Below are 21,338 nucleotides of genomic sequence, written 5' to 3' on the forward strand. Positions count from 1 at the left end.
CAGGCTATTGAACATATGAATGAGAAAATGCAAAAACAAAGAACCAATGAACCCTCTTTATGGGAAGTTGGAGATCAAGTAATGTATTTAAAATTGGGTAAGAAGGATCACACCTTAGAATCTAAATGGGTGGGTCCATATTCCATAATTGACCGTCTCAGTCCTCTGGTATATCGCATTGAGAAAGATGGTAAACTCAAATGGGTCCATGTATCCCAGATAAAACTGTTTTCTTAATAGTATGTGCTTCATCCCTTTGTAGGTATCACTGGCATCGAATCCCTTATAAGGAATCTAGAGGGCTTCAGCTGATTGCCTCCAACTAGAATACTGGTATTATAAACTAATCAACAATTTTATTTCCCTCTCACAAACTGCGCAAGCGTTTACAGGAGAACTCCGCTGGAAGCAAAAATGTTACTATTTTGGGGATTTCTGACACAATTATTCACTTTGGGGATATCCAATGCGCATTGGGGGATCCAGTGGTTCAATTTTACCGCTGGAAACCAGATCCAAATTGTACCAATATCTAACCATACATTACATGGACCCTTTGAACTACTTACATTACATGTCTGGGTAAATATCACACCTTATGACCATGATTGTATATTTGAGGTTAGCTCACCTACCCAGCCTATAGTGGACCACAATCATCATTGTCACCCCGTCCTCCCTGGATACCATACATTCCCACCCTTTAAACCAGGACCCCTAGAGACCCGGACAATAACAGTATGGGTAAATGAAACCAAATTAGTAGGAAGTACAACAGTACTGTTTTTAAATGGTCCACAACCCATAAAAATACCCTGCCCTCATTTGCTTAAAATGCAGCCTCCCATAGAGGCACAAGGTCTTCAACTGTAACAATTATGCTACATCCAATTGTTGTTTTCTTTATTCTGATAAGCTTAATGTTAATCATAATGTGTGGTATGTGTTGCTGGATGAAAAGGCTGTACTTTAAGCTAAAACCACAAGCTCACATTGTTTCCCAATATATAGCCTTAAAACAATTGCATAAAGTGTGACCCATTCAATACCCCTGGATTGAAGGGTCAAAAGGGGGACAATGTAGAACCAATGTGAATGAAATTGTTTTTAAGTTATCCACTGTACCATTGTAACTCCTGTTACTACATTGTAACTTTCATTACACTTGCCATTTTGCTACATTGTAACTTTCATTACACTTGCCATGTTGCCTACATTGTAACTTCTGTGCCATATTGTAATTCAAACCCCATTTTAAAAATGCTTACTCCATTTTGTAAGGGTTTGCTGCAACCTTCATTTTTGCAAACCCTGCTGTAACCTTATTAGTCTAGTTAAGATGTGTGAATGAGGGATGTATGGGTGATAGAATCAACCTCCAGCACCAGCCCGTCCTGATGAGATAAAGTTCAAATACCAACGGCTGAAGAACTAGACAACAGCCCTAACTCAAGCAAGAAGCATCCACCTTAAAAAGAAACAACAGAAGGAAGATCAAAGCCAGGTCCCAGGCTGACAGTCACGCCTGCAATTGACGGGTGATCAAGTCAAACCCAGAGGCGGCGTGACACAGCGAGACCTAGAGACTTTGAATCCAAAAAACTCCTATAAAAAAGGAAGGGTGAGATGAGAGACTTTGGGTAACGTTCTGCTATCAACATCAAGGAGCATCGGTGCGCGCCCGACAGAGACCCGGCTCCCCCTCGTGCTCAGCTCTCCTGGCCAGTTAGCTGTCACGAGCTACGATCCCAAGCTGCGAACTCAAACTACACTCAGGACTGGTAACTATCCAGCAGCTGCAGAACATTTTGGTGTGTGTGTGTGTGTGTGACTGTATGTGTATAAGCATTGAGGTATTTGTTAATAGTTACAGATTAATAAATGTGGCATCTTTGCCTTGACCCCTGAAACGATCCTGTATAAGTTTGTGGGACAACACTGGCTGCAGGCAGAGCAAGGGGTGTGGGGCTGGCTGGAGACAGGGGTGTGTGGGGTGGGCTGGCTGGCTTCAGGCAGGGCCGCAGGGGGGTGCAGCATGGGTTGGCAGCGCTGGAGACAGAGGAGTACGGGACTGGCCGGCTTCAGGCAGGGGGGTGCGGCAGCGGTTGGCTGCAGGCAGGGCAGAGGGTGCGGGGCTGGCTGGAGACGGGGCTGGCTGCAGGCAGGGGGTGTGGGGCTGGCTGCAGGCAGGGGCTGGCTGCGGGCAGGGATGTGTGTGGGGCTGGCTGGCTTCGGGCAGAGCCGCAGGGGTGTGTGGCAGGGGTTGGCTGGAGGCAGGGCAGGGGGTGCGGCAGGGGCTGGCTGTGGGCAGGGGGTGCAGGGCTGGCTGCAGGCAGGGCTGGCTGGAGACAGGGGCTGGCTGTGGGCAGGGCAGGGGGTGTGGGGCTGGTGCGGGCAGGGGGTGCAGCAGAGGCAGCTGGAGCCCCAGCCCTTTAAATAGCCCCCGGAGCCCCCGCTATACCAGGGTTTTGGGGGCTATTTAAAGGGCCTGGGGCTCCCCTGCTTCCACCGCCCCAGCCCTTTCAATAGCTGTGGGAGCCCTGGGGAAGCAGCGGGGCTCCAGCGGCTATTTAAAGGGCCAGGGCAGTAGAAGTAATGGGAGTCCCGGACTTTTTAAATAGCCCCTAGAGTCCCGCAGCCCTACCCCAGGGCTCCAGCAGTGGGGCTTTGGTGGCAATTTAAAGGGCCTAGGGCTCCAGCCCATGCTGGGAGGCCCAGGCCCTTTAAATTGCCCCCTGGGGAAGACAGGCCACCCCGGTACAGTGCACTGGCTCTTGCCGGTATGCTGTGCCGGGGCTTGGGCGTGGGGCCCTCTTAGGCGCGGGGCCCGATTCAGGGGAATTGGTTAAATTGGCCTAAAGCCGGCCCTGCCCGCCTCCCCCCCACTCCAGCCTGTGCCCCGCCGCTGAACCCGCCTCCCCCCGCCCCAACACAGCGGGATCGGGAAGGATCCAGCAAAGCCCGGCCCGGGAGCTCCGCCCGCTAGCGGCTGCTGGAAGCTGCTGGCCCCCCCCCGCCGAGCAGAGCCAGGCCCCGCCCCCAGCCCCGCCCCTCCCGAGCAGAGCCGGAGCCCGCCCCTCCCGAGCAGCGCCAGGCCCCGCCCCCAGCCCCACCCCTCCCGAGCAGCGCCAGGCCCCGCCCCCAGCCCCGCCCCCAGCCGAGCAGCGCCAGGCCCTGCCCCCGCAGCAGCGGGAAGGTTCCCGAAGGGCCCGGCGCGGCCCCAGCAGGCTATAAAAGGCGGCGCGGGGGCTGCCGCAGCCAGTGAGCAGCAGCCGGGCAGGGAGTCAGGCAGAGGCGGCTCCAGCAGCAGCGTCTCAGCAGCTGAACTCGGCCCAGCGGCTCCAGGCCCCGGGGGGGGCAGGATGCTCCCGCTCCGAGTGTGGCTTGGCAGCAGCGCCCCAGTGCCCAGGCTCCTGGGGCCGGGGCCCCACAGCCTCTTGGCCCAGCTGGTGGGGGACGTGCAGACGCACCTGGAGGAGATGGAGCGACTGAGACACTCCCTCCTTCTGGCTTCTCCCCTTCTCTGCGGGGAGGGCGAGGGGAGGAGGCCGAGGCCGAGCAGCTGGTCCCTGGCGGAGGGGGCTGGGAAGGAGCCCGGCTCCCAGGCGCAGGGGAAGGACAAGTTCCAGCTCTCCATGGACGTGAGCGGCTTCTCCCCAGCTGAGCTGATGGTGAGAGTGGACGGGAGGAAGCTGACGGTGACGGGGAAGCAGGAGAAGAAAACGGCGTCGGAGGCTGGAGTCTGCTCCCACGAATACAGGGAGATCCGCAGAGAAACTCTCCTGCCGAAAGACGTGAATGTGGAGGCCATGCTCTGCTCCCTGTCCCAGGATGGGCAGCTCTGCATCGAGGCCCCACATCTGGCCCTGCCAGCTGCAGAAGGGAGAGCCGTTCCCATCAGCATCTGCCAGGGGGTGAAGGCAGGAGAAGGAAACCTGGCCACGGAGGGAAAGGAGCCGGGGAGCAGCGAGATGGAGACAGGAGGAGAGAGCGAGGGGACCAGCCCCAGAGATTCCTGAAACCAGCCACCGACTCCAGTAACCCTGGGACTCTGTTCCATCGATTCTACTCAGCCCAGCTAGCGCAGCCATTGGTCTGGGTGCGAATGTTGGGAGCCCATTCCTGGGCTGCCAGGAGCTGTTCTGTGCTCTAAGTGTCTCCCTGGAGGAGCAGGGACTGTTCGATGCTTTGTATTAGGGTTTGGGGGTTTGTACAATTTTTATCCCTCTCCTGAATTACAAAATAAAAATCTTTATTTTAAGTACAAGCTTGTGTCGTGGTGAGCTCTAGTTCCTTTAATTTTGTATTTGATGTTTAACCTGTAGAGAGAGACCCCACCCCTTGTTTCTGCCAGAGCCATTCCCCTCCCTGTTTATTGCGATCGCTTTCATGTGAGGGGGCGGACCAGGACCCTGCTGAGAGTTCAGAGCTGTGGGTTGTAGGGTCCAGTCTGAGGTATTAGAAGAACAGTTGTGACAAAAGCCAGTCACTGTTCTGAAGGAGGGTGTCAGGAACTGAAGGGGGCTGGGTACCCAACACCTGGGCCACGATCCTGAAAGGTACTTGAAGGAATTTCTCTGCCCCTTTAGACTCTAAGGCCCCTCTGTACACATCTTTAGCATTTTCAAACCTACCTCTTAGTTGTCACCTTAGATCATAGACCCCTCTGGGATGTCAAATTAAATAGAGCTTCTTAGTGGAAATACACAGTGTGTTGACTGCCTGTCACTGTCTTTAAGTCACTATTTTATGTCTAAGGCCTGGTCTACACTACGGGTTTAGGTCGACTTTAGCAGCATTAAATCGAATTAAGCCTGGACACGTCCACACAACGAAGCCCTTTCTTTCGACTTAATGGGCCCTTTAAACCGGTTTCTTTACACCACCTTCGACGAGGGGATTAGCAATAAAATCGGCCTTTGCGGGTTGGAATTGGGGTAGTGTGGACGGAATTCGACATTATTGGCCTCCGGGAGCTATCCCACAGTGCTTCATTGTGACCGCTCTGGACAGCACTCTCAACTCAGATGCACTGACCAGGAAGACAGGAAAAGACCCGCGAACGTTTGAATTTCATTTCCTGTTTGCCCAGCGTGGAGAGCACAGGTAACCACGCAGAGCTCATCAGCACAGGTAACCGTGACGGAGTCCCAGGATCGCAAAAGAGCTCCAGCATGGACCGAACGGGAGGTACGGGATCTGCTCGCCATATGGGGAGATGAATCAGTGCTAGCTGAACTCCGTAGCAGTAAAAGAAATGGCAAAGTATTAGAAAAGGTCTCCAAGGCCATGAAGGACCGGGGCCATAACAGGGACACACAGCAGTGCCGCGTGAAAATTAAGGAGCTACGGCAAGCCTACCACAAAGCCAGAGAAGCAAATGGAAGGTCCGGGGCAGAGCCGCAAACTTGCCACTTCTACGCGGAGCTGCATGCCATTCTAGGGGGTGCAGCCACCACTACCCCAACTGTGTGCTATGACTCCGTCAATGGAGAAACACACAAGGAAGAGGGTTTGGGGAACGAGGAAGATGAGGATGGAGGTACTGTAGGTAGCTCACAGCAGCAAGGAAGCGGAGAAACCGGTTTCCCCAACAGCCAGGATATGTTTGTGACCCTGGACCTGGAACAAGTAACCCCCGAACTCACCCAAGACCCTCAGGGCACACAGGAGACCTCTGGTGAGTGTACCTTTGTAAATATTACACATGGTTTAAAAGCAAGCGTGTTTAATGATTAATGATTAATTTGCCCTGGCAATCGCGGCCAGTACATCTACTGGAAAAGTCTGTTAATGTGTATGGGGATGGAGTTGAAATCCTCCAGGGACATCTCCAGAAAGCTCTCCTTCATGTACTCCCAAAGCCTTTGCAAAAGGTTTCTGGGGAGGGCTGCCTTATCCCGTCCGCCATGGTAGGACACTTTACCATGCCAGGCCAGTAGCACGTAGTCTGGAATCATTGCATAACAAAGCATGGCAGCGTATGGTCCCGGTGTTTGCTGGCATGCAGACAATATCCATTCCTTATCTCTCTTTGTTATCCTCAGGAGAGTGATATCATTCACGGTCACCTGGTTGAAATGGGGTGATTTTATTAAGGGGACATTCAGAGGTGCCCGTTCCTGCTCTTCTGAACAGAAATGTTCCCCGCTGTTAACCACGCCGTGGGGGGAGGGGTGAAGTGATCATCCCAGAGAATCGGGTGTGTGTGTGTGTGTGTGTGTGGTTTACTTGGGTTTGTGCTGCATGTTAACCCGGAAACCGCAGCCCCTCCTTTTACACTGAAAACCCATTTTAAATGGCCAACCCAATTCATCCTTGATATGGGAAATGCGCTGCTGTTTGAAACCTTTCTCGCATGTTAAGAAGGTTAAAAAAGCCAAAAGACTGTGGCTTACCATGGATGCCTGCAAGCTGAAATATGTTGCCTGGCACTGCGTGAGTGATCTCTCATACCAAACCGGCAGGCAGAGGAAAAATGCGACCTTGTAACGAAAGAGTGTACCCATTGTTCTCTAAAATGTGTCTTTTTTAACCACCTCTCCCTTCTCCTCCACCAGCTGCAAATGTTTCTCCTTCGCAGAGGCTAGTAAACATTAGAAAGAGAAAATGGAGGACGCGGGACGATATGTTCACGGAGCTCCAGATGTCCTCCCACGCTGATAGAGCACAGCAGAATGCGTGGAGGCAGTCAATGTCGGACATGAGAAAAGCACAATATGAACGAGAGGAGAGGTGGCGGGCTGAATGGCGGGCTGAAAAGAGCAAGTGGCGGGCTGAAGACGATAGGTGGCGTCAGCTTGCAGACAGACGGCAAGAGGCAATGCTCCGTCTGCTGTAGCATCAAACTGATATGCTCCAGCGTATGGTTGAGCTGCAGGAAAGGCAGCAGGAGCAGAGACCGCCGCTACAGCCCCTGTTTTAACCAACAGCCCTCCTCCCCAAGTTCCATACCCTCCTCACCCAGACGCCCAAGAACACGGTGGGGGGGCCTCCGGCCACCCAGTCACTCCACCCCAGATGATCGCCCAAGCATCAGAAGGCTGGCCTTCAATAAGAGTTAAAGTTTTAAAATGCAGTATGTCCTTTTCCATCCCTCCTCCCCCACCCATCCCAGGCTACCTTGGCAATTATCCCCCTAGTTGTGTGAGGAATTAATAAAGAATGCATGAATGTGAAAAAACAATGACTTTATTGCCTCTGCAAGCGGTGCTCGAAGTGGGGAGGGGAGGGTGGGGTGGTTGGTTTACAGGGAAGTAGAGTGAACCGGGTGGGGGGGGGGGGGTTGGAGGGTTCATCAAGGAGAAACAAACAGAAGTTTCACACAGTAGCCTGGCCAGTCACAAAACTCGTTTTCAAAGCTTCTCTGATGCGCACCGCGCCCTGCTGTGCTCCTCTAACCGCCCTGGTATCTGGCTGCGCGTAATCAGCGGCCAGGCGAGTTGCCTCAACCTCCCACCCCGCCATAAATGTCTCCCCCTTACTCTCACAGATATTGTGGAGCGCACAGCAAGCACCAATAACAATGGGGATATTCTTTTTGCTGAGGTCTGAGCGAGTCAGTAAGCTGCGCCAGCGCGCTTTTAAACGTCCAAATGCACATTCCACCACCATTTGGCACTTGCTCAGCCTATAGTTGAACAGGTCCTGACTCCTGTCCAGGCTGCCTGTGTACGGCTTCATGAGCCATGGCATTAAGGGGTAGGCTGGGTCTCCAAGGATCACGATAGGCATTTCAACATCCCCAACGGTTACTTTCTGGTCCGGGAAGAAAGTCCCTTCCTCCAGCTTTCGAAACAGACCAGAGTGCCTGAAGACGTGAGCATCATGTACCTTTCCCGGCCATCCCACGTTGATGTTGGTGAAACGTCCCTTGTGATCCACCAGGGCTTGCAGCAGCATTGAAAAGTACCCCTTGCGGTTTACGTAGTCGGTGGCTTGGTGCTCCGGTGCCAAGATAGGGATATGGGTTCTGTCTATCGTCCCACCACAGTTTGGGAATCCCATTTCAGCAAAACCATCCACTATTGCCTGCACGTTGCCCAGAGTCACTACCCTTGATATCACCAGGTCTTTCATGCCCTGGCAACTTGGATCACAGCACCCCCTACCGTAGATTTGCCCACTCCAAATTGATTCCCGACTGACCGGTAGCTGTCTGGCGTTGCAAGCTTCCACAGGGCTATCGCCACTCGCTTCTCAACTGTGAGGGCTGCTCTCATCCTGGTATTCTGGTGTTTCAGGGCAGGGGAAAGCAAGTCACAAAGTTCCATGAAAGTGCCCTTATGCATGCGAAAGTTTCGCAGCCACTGGGAATCGTCCCACACCTGCAGCACGATGCGGTCCCACCAGTCTGTGCTTGTTTCCCGGGCCCAGAATCGGCGTTCCACGCCATGAACCTGCCCCAGTGACACCATGATTTCCACATTGCTGGGGCCTGTGCCTTGTGAGAGGTCTATGTCCGTGTCCATTTCCTCATCACTCTCTTCGCCGCGCTGCAATTGCCTCCTCGGCTGGTCCGGGTTTCACCTTGGCATGTCCTGGCTCTGCATATACTCCAGGACAATGCGCGTGGTGTTCATAGTGCTCATAATTGCCGCGGTGATCTGAGCGGGCTCCATGATTCCAGTGCTAGCTATGGCGCCTGGTCGGAAAAAAGGCGCGAAACTAGTATCTGACGGACCAGGGGAAGGAGGGAGGGCGGGCCGAGTGACGACATAGCGTACAGGTACAGGGAATTAAAATCAAGAAAGGTGGCTGTGCATCAGGGAGAAACACAAACAACTGTCACACAGAATGGTCCCCCCAAAGATTAAACTGAAAACCCTGGGTTTAGCAGGCCGTTGATTTGACAGAGGGAGGGGGAAGCAAATGAATACAGAACAAATCTATTTTTTACATCTTAAGATGATGGTGCAGCATGACTGATAGCCCTCGGCATCTTCTGGGTGCTTGGCAGCAAATACTGGGCGCTTGGCAGTTAGTGTACTACAATGACCTTCAGGCCTATTGCACGATCTGCTGCTCAGGAAAGACTGTGCTAATGTGCAATGATCCAACTTGTAATAGGATGGTTACCAGTCGTAATACACCATCTACTGCCAAAAGGCAAGGGGCTGGTGCAATGCAGCCCTACGGCTGCCAGCCCCACAGCTGCCAGCACCCAGATCACCGATGAAGGCTACCAGTCTACTGCACCGTCTACTGCCAAAAGGCAGTTAGCTGAGGCTACTGTGTAGCAATGCAGTCCCACATCTGCCGGCACCCAGATGACATATGGTGACGGTGAGCTGAGCGGGCTCCATGCTTGCCGTGGTATGTTGTCTGCACAGGTAACCCAGGTAAAAAGGCGTGAATCTATTGTCTGCCGTTGCTGTGACGGAGGGGGAGGGGCCTGACGACATGTACCCAGAACCTCCCGCGACACTGTTTTGCATCATCCGGGCATTGGGATCTCAACCCAGAATTCCAATGGGCGGCGGAGACTGCGGGAACTGTGGGATAGCTGTGGGATAGCTACCCATAGTGCAATGCTCCGGAAGTCGACGCTAGCCTCGGTACTGTGGACGCAGTCCGCCGACTAGAGCACTTAGAGCATTTTATGTGGGGACACACACAATCGGCTGTATACAACCGATTTCTATAAAACCGGCTTCTATAAATTCGAAATAATTTCGTAGTGTAGACATACTCTAACTCTGGAAATAGACCAAGTCAGTTCTCAACCTCCTTCATAGAAACACTGTTTTGAAGAGAAAAGGGTATCTGAGCTGATTTCAAGGCAGTAACAGACTTTTAGGGTCACCACTTTGTTGCAGGTTTAGTATATTAAAATAAGTAAAAGAATACAATGATTGTTTTCTCTTGCATTGCAATTTGATGTGCTTGTTCAAATGTTCTGTGTAAATCAATTCTGTGTTGTGTGTGAATGAGGAATGTGTGTGTGTTAGGAGCTAAGTGTGAAGGCCATCACCGTACCAGATGTTTTAGGGATGAAGCGAAGACAGACGCAAGACACGGAGGTTGCAACACGCCCCTATTGAAGTGTCAGAGGAGGGCAGACTGACGACTCTAAAGATGTGACAGGCACCTATCGATGAGGCCAAGATAGCTGTGATCAAAACCAGAATGGGATAACTCCCTGAGAGACTTGATGAAAGAAGAAGATAAAGGATGAGAAAAACAATTTAAGAAAACAAGCACTCTTCAAACAACAATTGATTACAGCATGACAGTGCAAAACGCATTGGTCCCAATGAAGGAAAATCACTATATATGTAGATAAATCTCTGTATTAAGCATCTTCACATAACTTTCATATGACTTTATATTATGCCTCTCCATATAACCTTGTATTAAGCTATTTTGATACAATTCTATCTCAAGTCCTTTGATATAGGAATTTTGTATTGGATCCCTATGTAGAAAAACTTATAGAAAAACTTTGTGTTAGGCCCGGGGTCGGCAACCTTTCAGAAGTGGTGTGCCGAGTCTTCATTTATTCACTCTAATTTAAGGTTTTGCGTGCCGGTAATACATTTTAACGTTTTTAGAAGGTCTCTTTCTATAACATATAACTAAACTATTGTATGTAAAGTAAACAAGGTTTTCAAAATGTTTAAGAAGCGTCATTTAAAATGAAATTAAAATGCTGATCTTATGCCACCAGCCTGCTCAGCTCGCTGCCAGCCTGGGGTTCTGTTCACCTAGGCTGGCAGCAGGCTGAGCAGGGCCTATGCCCGGGACCCCAGACCTGGGAGGGAGGCTGTTTCAGGGGTCAGGGCAGAGGGCTGGGGGAGGGGGTTCAGGGCAGAAGGCTGGTGTGTGTGTGTGGGGGGGGGTTCAGGGATCAGGGCAGAGGGCTGGGGTGTGTAGGGCAGAGGGTTGGGTGTGTGTGGGGGGGTTCAAGGGTCAGGGCAGAAGGCGGGGTGTGTGTTGGGGTGGGGGGGTTCAGGGCAGAGGGCTGGTGTGTGTGGGGGGGTGCAGGGCAGAAGGCTGGGGGTGTGGGGGGTTCAAGGGTCAGGTCAGAGGGCTGGGGGGGTGCAGGGCAGAAGGCTGGAGTGTGGGGGGGTGCAGGGCATGGAGATGGGGCTGTGGGGGGGTTCAAAGGTCAGAGGGCTGGGGTGCTTGGCAGGGGCCTGGAAGGGATATGTCCTGTTCCACCCCCTTCCCCCAGGCTCCGTCCCTACCTCTCTCTGCGTCCTCCACGGAGCTGTGTGCACGCTGCCGCTCTTCCCCCTCCCCCTTCTAGGGCCATCAGCTGATTGGCGCAGGGACGGAGAGGGGGAGGGGAAGGAAAGCACCACGCTGGGGGAAGAAGCGGGGGGGGGGGGCTGAGTGGGGCTGGGGGCCGGGGGCCGGGACCGCGGCAGGGAGTTGCGTGCCACTCAGAATCGGCTCCCGTGCCGTGTTTGCCACACGTGTCGTAGGTTGCCGACCCCTGTGTTAGGCCTTGGTATAATGTTATAGCCCCTAAGGATAGTTAAAGGAGAAGAAAAATGTCTTTTTGCTAGGAGTAGAATAAGATCTCTCTTTCCCTCCCCCCCACTCCCTTAATCAATTGCCCTGTTGAATAAGTGAGGTGTGAATGAGCAAGGCGTGGAAGGCAAGCACCACCAGACAGCTGCAACAGTTGGAGAGGGGATGGAAGCCAGACCCAAAAACAATAAAACTTGTCAAGTGGGCTCACTGAAGAAGAGCAGACATACTGAGGGCCTTGTGGGTTAGAAGCAAGCACCTTCTTTTGCAAACACCCTCTTTGAACAGCACTGGGACAACACCCAGAAAAAAAGCAGTACAAAGGACCAACAGACACAGATCTTGAATCGGGTATAGATTTGCATGAGAGGGAAGCTGTTATAAATGTGAGGTGTCTTGCAGAGGACCCCGGGTCTCGTCTTGTCAACATGGGAGCATCGATCTGGATCGGCAGAAGCCCAGCTCCATCCCTCCCCCATCTAACTCACCTGGACAGTGAAGTTAAGGTAACAACAAGATGGAGCAGGCTTGTGTGTGAGTGTGTGTGAGTGTAATACAACATATGCATATGATACAGTGTGGATTTGGTACATGTATTACCAATAAATGTGGCGCTTTGCCTTATTCCCCTGAAAAGATCCTGTGCAGTACTTTAAGTACAACATATAAACAGGGTGCCTTGCCATGAAACTCTGGGTTCATCCTGCCAAGACTTTCCCACATTTAATCCATAGGTTATAGTCCAAATGTTTATATTCAGGGTGGTCCAATCAGGACTGGGATCTCAGTCTTACGGCTTAAGCTTCCCCTGCATGAAGCAGATCTGAGCTAAAAAGAATCAGGTCCCAAAAGCCTTTTCTACAATTTCCAGGCTCTCTTTGACAGTTCGGAGACCTTCGGCAAACAACAGGTACTTATGGAGGCTTATTTCCTAAACATCACCGGTAGTTAGTTACACAAATTAACATAAGGCCATTTATTCATTAGGCAGTCTATCACAAACTTCAAAGAGACATATCAACAATGATATTGTTGCATTCAAGATTCACCTAAATCAGGGGTGGGCAAACTTTTTGGACAGAGGGCCACACCAAGATATGGAGATTGTATGGTGGCCATGAATGCTCACAAAATTGGGGGTTGGGGTGTGTGGGAGGGGGTGGGTTAGTCTATATCAGCAAAAACAATCAGGAGTCCTCGTGGCACCTTAGAGACTAACAAATTTATTTGGGCACAAGCTTTCGTGGGCTAGAACCCACTTGGATCATATGCAGTTCTCCTTCTGAGGTGCCTCAAAGTCCAAGTCACTTTCCCAGTGGCTGGGGGGGGGGGCGTGGAGTGACCGAGGTCCACCCTCTACTTCGGGTCCCAGTGCAGGGACCCTATAGATAGTTTATTTAAAGGGACATGGCGGATGGCTGCTGAGTTGCTGCTTTAATTAGCTGGGCCACCTCTCCGTGGCTCTCACACATTCTTCACCCTTATCTCAGGGCCTTGTCCTTGTGGAGTCCCCACACCCAGCCTGGAGCAACAGCCACTCTCCTCCAGCTCTAGCAAGGAACTGAACTTGCTCTCGCCTGCAACTCCTCTTATATTGACCTGCTGGGCCCTGATTGAATGCCCCTCCCATAGCCACTCTAGGCACCTTGGAGGACCTCTCTACTGCTCTTTTCTGGGGCGGGTTGTGGCAGGACCACAAGGCCTCCAGCAGGGGGCCTCAAAGCCTAGTCCACACCATCATAACCTCCAAAAGGAGAGAGACTTTAAATACGATTTGATTACCTTGTTTCCTACAGTTACTCAGTTTGAGTTTTGCTTTCTAGTCCTTACTTGTGTTTTCATCAGTAAACTTCCAACTTTAGAAATGAGTGCGTTTGGGTGTTTGCCAAGAAGCCAGGGTCTCTGTAGAAAGCCAGCGGCTCTACACACCCACCCATCCCTGAACCTTTTTATCACAGTTTCACTGTCGGACAGTGAAGGAGTTTATAACACCTTTTAACTCTTTGGGGCCCTGCTATGAATACAATAGGACCAACACCATGCATCGCGTGGGGACAGGTAGGTGCCGATGGAAGGGCTTGTCTGCAGCCAGGCAGTTGAAACTGTCAACCAGATAGGCAGGGACAGAACAGGGGTTTAGGTATCTGAGCAGCTGACTTGGTACCCCCTGTCTGGCTGATGGGCCAGAGATCAGTGGTCTCACTCCACTCCGGAGCCACAGCCTCAAACCCTCTCCCGGAGTCAGATACCTATGCCAAGTTAGCTGCCTAGGTAGCCCATGTCCTACTAGCCAAACCCACATCTTTCTCTGTGTTGCACGATTCCTGGCTCACCCTATTTTCCCATGGCCCCAGCTGTCCTTTGTGGGATGCTCTGCTGTTCCTCTCCGTAATGGGGACCAGTCTTTGGCTCGTCTCCTGTGAGGGCTGGCAGGTAAGAGGTGTTAGGCATGGTGGAGCGGGCCCTACAGGATTGAACTGACTAGTTTGAGAATTCTGCTTCCGCGGCCTCTGGAGTTTCAGGTCAGCCTTCGAGCAGCTCTGTAGCTGGGGAGGGCTTCAGCACCTAGCCAGCTTTGCAAATGCTGATTGGAGGAAAAATTGGCCCCTATAGGCACCATCACCCTGCGGGACGACGGCACCTGTATCCCCCTGCGTGGTCCAGCAAGGGCTTTTGGCACCCAGCCATCACGTCTCCTTGGCAGAGACCCCGCATCTCTCTCCCTCCTGACGGGGGAAACTTTCCAGGCTGCACAGTTCCCTCCCGCAGCCCACCCTGACCCAAACGGCCTGCATCTGCGCTTTTGCTTCCTCTTCAGAGACGGAACGCTCAGTGATTATTAGTTACTATCCAGCTCTTTCTGCGCAAGCACAGTCATTGTTACGGGGAAAGCATTACAGAGAAAGCACATTACCAGCAATACAAGAACCCACAAGTGAGGCAGGGTGACTATGCTACAAAGCTTGAAGTCAGCCCAGCTCCAGCCAAGGCTCTGCCAACTTTCAATCCTTCTAGCCCTTCCTTAAGGATTGCCCCCCCCCTCCCCCTGAGAGCTATAGTACAGACAGTCCCTGGGCCTCAGAGATATGTAAACTTCGTACAATCAAAGCTCCTAAGGGTACTGCAGGGTATTACCATATATGTCAGAACCGTCTACAGGGTTACGTGCCTCGGGCCTGGTATTTGGTTCCTAGTCCCCTCTCTAATCAGGCACTCTCCCCCCCCCCCCCCACTTCCCCTCAAAACAGCAACCCGGCCCTTTATCACAGCTGCTCTGCTCTTATCTTAGACCTGCACCCTACAATCAACAGCTCTGAACCCTCAAAACCATCATGTTCCCTCACTTGCAGAGAGATGAGAACTGACCTGGGACAAAAAGAACAGGAGTACTTGTGGCACCTTAGAGACTAACAAATTTTCGCAGTTTGTTTGAGAGTGTGTGACACAGTCTCTCAGCATTGACCTGGGACAATGGCAGTTTATTTCAAAGGTGAAACATGAAATAGCAAATCAAGCAGACAGATTTCAGAGTAACAGCCGTGTTAGTCTGTATCCGCAAAAAGAAGAACAGGAGTACTTGTGGCACCTTAGAGACTAACAAATTTATTAGAGCATAAGCTTTCGTGGACTACAGCCCACTTCTTCGGATGCATATAGAATGGAACATATATTGAGGAGATATATATACACACATACAGAGAGCATAAACAGGTGGGAGTTGTAGACAGAGCTCACCAGACAGCACAGTTTGTCTTTACTAGAAAGGTTGATATTGAATTTTAAAATTCAAGACAAGTATAAACATTCTATCAAAATGCATAAAAAGAGCCAAGAAACGGAGCATCCCCCAGTCACTTCTCTTCCAGAGAGATTCTGACAGCCAGGAAAGATGCTCAGGACCATTCACACCAAGATCTGGTTACTGGAGTCGGTGGCTGGTTTCAGGAATCTTTGGGGCTGGTCCCCTCGCTCTCTCCTCCTGTCTCCATCTCGCTGCTCCCCGGCTCCTTTCCCTCCCTGGCCAGGTTTCCTTCTCCTGCCTTCACGCCCTGGCAGACGCTGATGGGAACGGCTCTCCCTTCTGCAGCTGGCAGGGCCAGATGTGGGGCCTCGATGCAGAGCTGCCCATCCTGGGACAGGGAGCAGAGCACGGCCTCCACGTTCACGTCTTCCGGCAGGAGAGTTTCTCTGCGGATCTCCCTGTATTCGTGGGAGCAGACTCCAGCCTCCGACGCCGTTTTCTTCTCCTGCTTCCCCGTCACCGTCAGCTTCCTCCCGTCCACTCTCACCATCAGCTCAGCTGGGGAGAAGCCGCTCACGTCCATGGAGAGCTGGAACTTGTCCTTCCCCTGCGCCTGGGAGCCGGGCTGCTCGGCCCCGCCCCCCGGCTCCAGCCCGTACCCCCGGCCCTGAAACCCCCCCCCGCTCCAGCCCGTACCCCCGGCATGAGACCCGCCCCCCCAACACAGCGGGATCGGGAAGGATCCAGCAAAGCCCGGCCCGGGAGCTCCGCCCGCTAGTGGCTGCTGGAACTTGCTGGGCCCCCGCAGCCGAGCAGAGCCAGGCCCCGCCCGAGCCCCGCCCCTCCCGAGCAGCACCAGGCCCCGCCCCGGCCGAGCAGAGCCAGGCCCCGCCCCAGCCCCGCCCATCCCGAGCAGCGCCAGGCCCCGCCCCAGCCCCGCCCCTCCCGAGCAGAGCCAGGCCCCGCCCCAGCCCCGCCCCTCCCGACAGCGCCAGGCCCCGCCCGCAGCCCCGCCCCTCCCGAGCAGAGCCAGGCCCCGCCCGCAGCCCCGCCCCTCCCGAGCAGCGCCAGGCCCCGCCCCCAGCGGCGGGAAGGTTCCCGACGGGCCCGGCGCGGCCCCAGCAGGCTATAAAAGGCGGCGCGGGGGCTGCCGGAGCCAGTGAGCAGCAGCCGGGCAGGGAGTCAGGCAGAGGCGGCTCCAGCAGCAGCGTCTCAGCAGCTGAACTCGGCCCAGCGGCTCCAGGCCCCGGGGGGGCAGGATGCTCCCGCTCCGAGTGTGGCTTGGCAGCAGCGCCCCAGTGCCCAGGCTCCTGGGGCCGGGGCCCCACAGCCTCTTGGCCCAGCTGGTGGGGGACGTGCAGACGCACCTGGAGGAGATGGAGCGACTGAGACACTCCCTCCTTCTGGCTTCTCCCCTTCTCTGCGGGGAGGGCGAGGGGAGGAGACAGAGGCCGAGCAGCCGGTCCCTGGCGGAGGGGGCTGGGAAGGAGCCCGGCTCCCAGGCGCAGGGGAAGGACAAGTTCCAGCTCTCCATGGACGTGAGCGGCTTCTCCCCAGCTGAGCTGATGGTGAGAGTGGACGGGAGGAAGCTGACGGTGACGGGGAAGCAGGAGAAGAAAACGGCGTCGGAGGCTGGAGTCTGCTCCCACGAATACAGAGAGATCCGCAGAGAAACTCTCCTGCCGGAAGACGTGAACGTGGAGGCCGTGCTCTGCTCCCTGTCCCAGGATGGGCAGCTCTGCATCGAGGCGCCACATCTGGCCCTGCCAGCTGCAGAAGGGAGAGCCGTTCCCATCAGCGTCTGCCAGGGGGTGAAGGCAGGAGAAGGAAACCTGGCCACGGAGGGAAAGGAGCCGGGGAGCAGCGAGATGGAGACAGGAGGAGAGAGCGAGGGGACCAGCCCCAAAGATTCCTGAAACCAGCCACCAACTCCAGTAACCCTGGGACTCTGTTCCATCGATTGCCCTCAGCCCATCTAGCGCAGCCATTGGTCTGGGCTGCCAGGAGCTGTTCTGTGCTCTAAGTGTCTCCCTGGAGGAGCAGGGACTGTGCGATGCTTTGTATTAGGGTTTGGGGGTTTGTACAATTTTTATCCCTTTCCTGAATTACAAATTAAAGGATTTTATTTTAAGTACAATCTTTTGTGTCGTGGTGAGCTCTAGTTCCTTTAATTCTATATTTGATGTTTAACCTGTAGAGAGAGACCCCACCCCTCGTTTCTGCCAGGGCCGTTCCCCTCCCTGTTTATAGCGATCTCTTTCACGTGAGGGGGCGGACCAGGACCCTGCTGAGCGTTCAGAGCTGTGGGTTGTAGGGTCCACTCTGAGGTATTAGAAGAACAATTGTGACAAAAGCCCAGTCACTGTTCTGAAGGAGGATGTCAGGAACTGGGTGGAATCCATGGGCAGAGAACCCAACACCTGGGCCACGATCCTGAAAGGTACTTGAAGGGGCTTCTCTGCCTCTTTAGACTCTAAGACCCCTCTTTACGCGTCTTTAGAGTTTTCAAACCTACCTCTCCATTGTCACCTTAGATCATAGACCCCTCTGGGATGTCAACTGAAATAGAGCGGAAATACACAGTGTGGTGACTGCCTGTCAGTGTCTTTGAGTCACTATTTTGTCTAACTGTGGAAATAGACCAAGTCAGTTCTCAGCCTCCTTCATAGAAACCCTTTTTCTCTTTAAATCAGTGGGGAACATGACCCTGGTGGAGGTTCAGATATGCTGAGTGTAGGGTCCTGGTCTGAGATAATCAAAAAGTTGTGACTAAAGTCAGGTCACTGTTCTGAGAGTGTCAGTCAGGTCAGTGGTGCTCAAAGTTTTCCAGTCGCTCCCCCCACTTACCAGAAATTGAATCTGTTCATGCCCCCCCTCCCCACCCCCATTACTGCCCAGCCCAGGCTTCCTCAGCAGTGAAGCTTAGGCTGAAGGGGGAGGTGGGGGCATAGCAGGAATGAGAACAGAGCTGGGCTGGGGCAGGCAGTGGGGTGTGGAGCTGCTGTTAGGGGCAGAGCAGGACTGGGTGCTGAAGGCAGAGCTGGTCTGGGGACAGAGCAGAGATGGAAGTGTGGCACTCCCTCCCTGCCCCGCAGGCTGTCTCCAGCCATGCCATGTACCCCCCCCCCCAAATATTCCTCTGTGCTCCCATGGGGGATGCACCCCACACTTTGAGAGTCACTGACTAAAGGGGTGGGCACTTGGTCAGGGAGTGGACTAGGAACCAACTAGCAGCAGTCTGTTTCTAGCACCCCATCCTGTAATTTGCCAGGTGCACAGCGGGGAGGGTCCTGGGGGGCACAGAGGAATAATTGTGATGGGAGTAAACTATAAAATCAACTTCTGCAAAGCTCAGTGCACAGGACAGTCGAGGGGGAGCCAAAGCGTGGCCTTATCGCTCATCAGTGAATCCTAGGGGAAGAGGCCTGTTTGGCAGGGCCAGCTGCACAGCTCGCTGCCCCATGGGGAAACCCAGCGCTTTCCTTCGCTCCCAGGCACACAGGGACTTCGCTAGGAGGCTGTGGCAGCAGAATGCCGTGTGTGTGCCAGGACGGTGGCTCTGAACCTATCCAGACCACTGGCCCCTTTTCAGGAGACTGATTTGTCTTGCTACCCCCAGGTGTCACCTCCGTTAAAAACAACTTGCTTACACAATGCGACATAGAAATACGAAAGTGTCACAGCCCACTAGTACTGAAAAATGGCTTTTCTTTCTCCTTTTTACCATATCATTATAAAATAAATCAGCTGGGATGTAAATATTATATTTACATTTCATTGTACAATATATACAGCTAGAGGTGCCAGAACTGGGCAGGGGGGCCTTACAGGCCATGGACTTCCCAGTTTTCTGCCACGGGCCTGGCTCCTTGCCCCTCCTCTTCTGCTGAGTCCCCACCTCCTGACCAGGCTGGAAGCTGGAGCCCGGCCAGGGTAAGAGAGGCCCAGGGATCCTGGGAACCTGTGGGAAGCTGCAGACCTGCCACCTGCGCAGGGTGGGGGCACTGAAGAGCAGCCCCCAGCCTATGTCCCTGCCCTCCGAGCCCCCCACCCAGGGTAGATGGAGGGTCCGCGGCTCCCCACAGCTGTCTGCTCTTACCACGGCCCGGCTGCAGCTCTTTGGTCCCTGAGGCCCCAGGCCAGAGCAGAAGCTGGAGCTGGGTTGGGGTAACAGTCGTGCAGGCAGCTATGGGGAGCCGTGGACCTTCCACCTGCCCTGGATGGAAGGCCAGGGCGAGGGGACAGAGATCCCTGCTCTCGGTAATGGTTTGAATTGGTCAATGGAAAAAAAAATTAGGAGATGACGGATGCCTCCCCTGCCTCCCTTTTTTGGGGTCCTTTAAAGGAGACTTTGAAAAATTCTCACGCTCATTTTTCACCCAGCCCAGGACAGACGGCATAGACCAGAGCGAAGGGTCCTCTTTCCAAGAGGAAAGCCAGCCGGCCTTGCTCTTGTCTCAAGCAGAAGCGGATTAGAGCTTTGGGGGGCCCTGGGCCGGTGCACAGAGAGACTGAGCAATTTGCCCAAAGTCACACTGAGTTTGGGGCAGAGATGGGAACCGAACTCTGAAAGCTGATGCACAAATACCTTTGTTAGTCTCTAAGGTGCCACAAGTACTCCTGTTCTTTTTGGGGATACAGACTAATACGGCTGCTACTCTGAAATCTGACTTCCTGGATCTCCGGCTGGTGCCTTAACTGCAGAACTCTGATGTATAGTGGGGGCGTCACACACCTAAGCATGATACGGTCGAATTTTCAAAAGCACTTTGTGTTGGACTGATTCTGCTCCCACTGAAGTCAGTGGTAAACCCTGGATAAGCTGAGAATCCTCAGGCTTAGAGTTTTCTGTGTGTTCTGTGTGAAAACCCTCAAAGCCCAAATAAACCCCTTCCATGTACCTGCAGAAAGACATCTTTATGCATCTCCAACTGCTCTTTTATCTGTGGGGTCTCAGTCTGGTATTTAAATGTAACATCTAGCAACAGAAAGAGAGGCAGGACAATTACAGCAGGTCAACATCTGCAGGGCTAAGGTTTTCTAAAGTGTCTCGTGATTTGAGACCTCTTAAAAGGGCCCTGACTTTCAAAAGTGTTGAGCACTCACCCTCTGAACATCAGGCCCCTTTAAGGTCTCAGGTTAGGCAACCAAAATCACAAGGCAATTTTGAAAACCTTGGCCTAAGTGACACACCTAAGGTCACACACACAGGGACTCTAGGACAGAGCTGGGAATGGAAGCTTGATCACTTGAGTCCTAGCCTAGCATTTTAGCCACAAGGGCCGTCCTTTCTTCCTACCAGAATACAAAGTTGATGATCTACTGAAACCCAGCAGGTGTTTTCTTCCTTTAACTCCATTGATCCCTTAAGCCCCATCTATCTGACAACTTTCAACTGAGCCTGTAATCAGTCAGCAATACATTCGGCCCTAAAAGCCTGGTGTGTGTCCACACATCACCTGGTTAATACTCACTTAAGCTTTCTCTGTGTATCTCATTGATCAGTGTGTGTTATGTGTCCTCTAGGGGCTGGTCCACCACGGGTCTCGTTCTGCTACAGCTCCTACCTATGGGAGTTCGTCCCTTAGCTCAAACAGTAGTGGGTCATACAGTTACAAGGTCCTGGGTTTGATCCTTGGTGATAACCAAGATGACTGTTGTTACATCAATACTCGAGAAGTTTCCCTTTTCCAGAACTGTTCTAACCCTTCTATTGTACTTCTAAAAGGCCTGAGTCTCATCAAGGTATGTCTACACTAGAAACACTCCAGGGCTGGAGCTACAGGCGCCAACTTTCCAGCGTGCTACAGGGTGCTCACTGCTCAAGCCCTGGCTCTGTCCCAAGCCTCAGCCCCACTCCACTCCTTCCCCCAAGACCCCCGCCCCTTCCCCAGAATCTGCTGTGCCCTTGCTCCTCCTCCTCCCCTCCCCCCAAGCCTTCTGCACACCACAAAACAGCTGATCGCAGCTGGTGGGAGTCACAGGGATGGAGAGTTAGGCGCTGATCCGCGGTGCTGCTGGCGGGTGGGGGGAGCTGACGGGGGGCTGCTGATGTGTTACTGTGGCTCTTTGGCGATGCACATTGGTAAATTCTGGCTCCTTCTCAGGCTCAGATTGG

At 53.3% G+C, this 21,338-nt stretch overlaps 2 protein-coding genes across 2 annotated transcripts; both read left to right on the top strand.

The window, feature by feature from the left end:
* The first annotated feature begins 3,222 nt into the window (after nucleotides 1-3,222).
* LOC135981856 (heat shock protein 30C-like) lies at nucleotides 3,223-4,267 on the top strand. The gene has a single exon (XM_065586353.1). The coding sequence runs from the start codon at nucleotides 3,363-3,365 to the stop codon at nucleotides 4,017-4,019; it is 657 nt and encodes a 218-aa protein (XP_065442425.1). The 5' UTR covers nucleotides 3,223-3,362; the 3' UTR covers nucleotides 4,020-4,267.
* Nucleotides 4,268-16,346: 12,079 nt separating this feature from the next.
* On the top strand, nucleotides 16,347-17,357 carry LOC135981858 (heat shock protein 30C-like). Its single transcript, XM_065586357.1, has one exon. It carries the CDS (start codon nucleotides 16,480-16,482, stop codon nucleotides 17,134-17,136), a length of 657 nt encoding a protein of 218 aa, XP_065442429.1. The 5' UTR covers nucleotides 16,347-16,479; the 3' UTR covers nucleotides 17,137-17,357.
* The last annotated feature ends 3,981 nt before the right edge of the window (nucleotides 17,358-21,338 follow it).

This window comes from Chrysemys picta, chromosome 2 (assembly GCF_011386835.1).
Source record: "Chrysemys picta bellii isolate R12L10 chromosome 2, ASM1138683v2, whole genome shotgun sequence".
Taxonomy (NCBI): domain Eukaryota; kingdom Metazoa; phylum Chordata; order Testudines; family Emydidae; genus Chrysemys; species Chrysemys picta.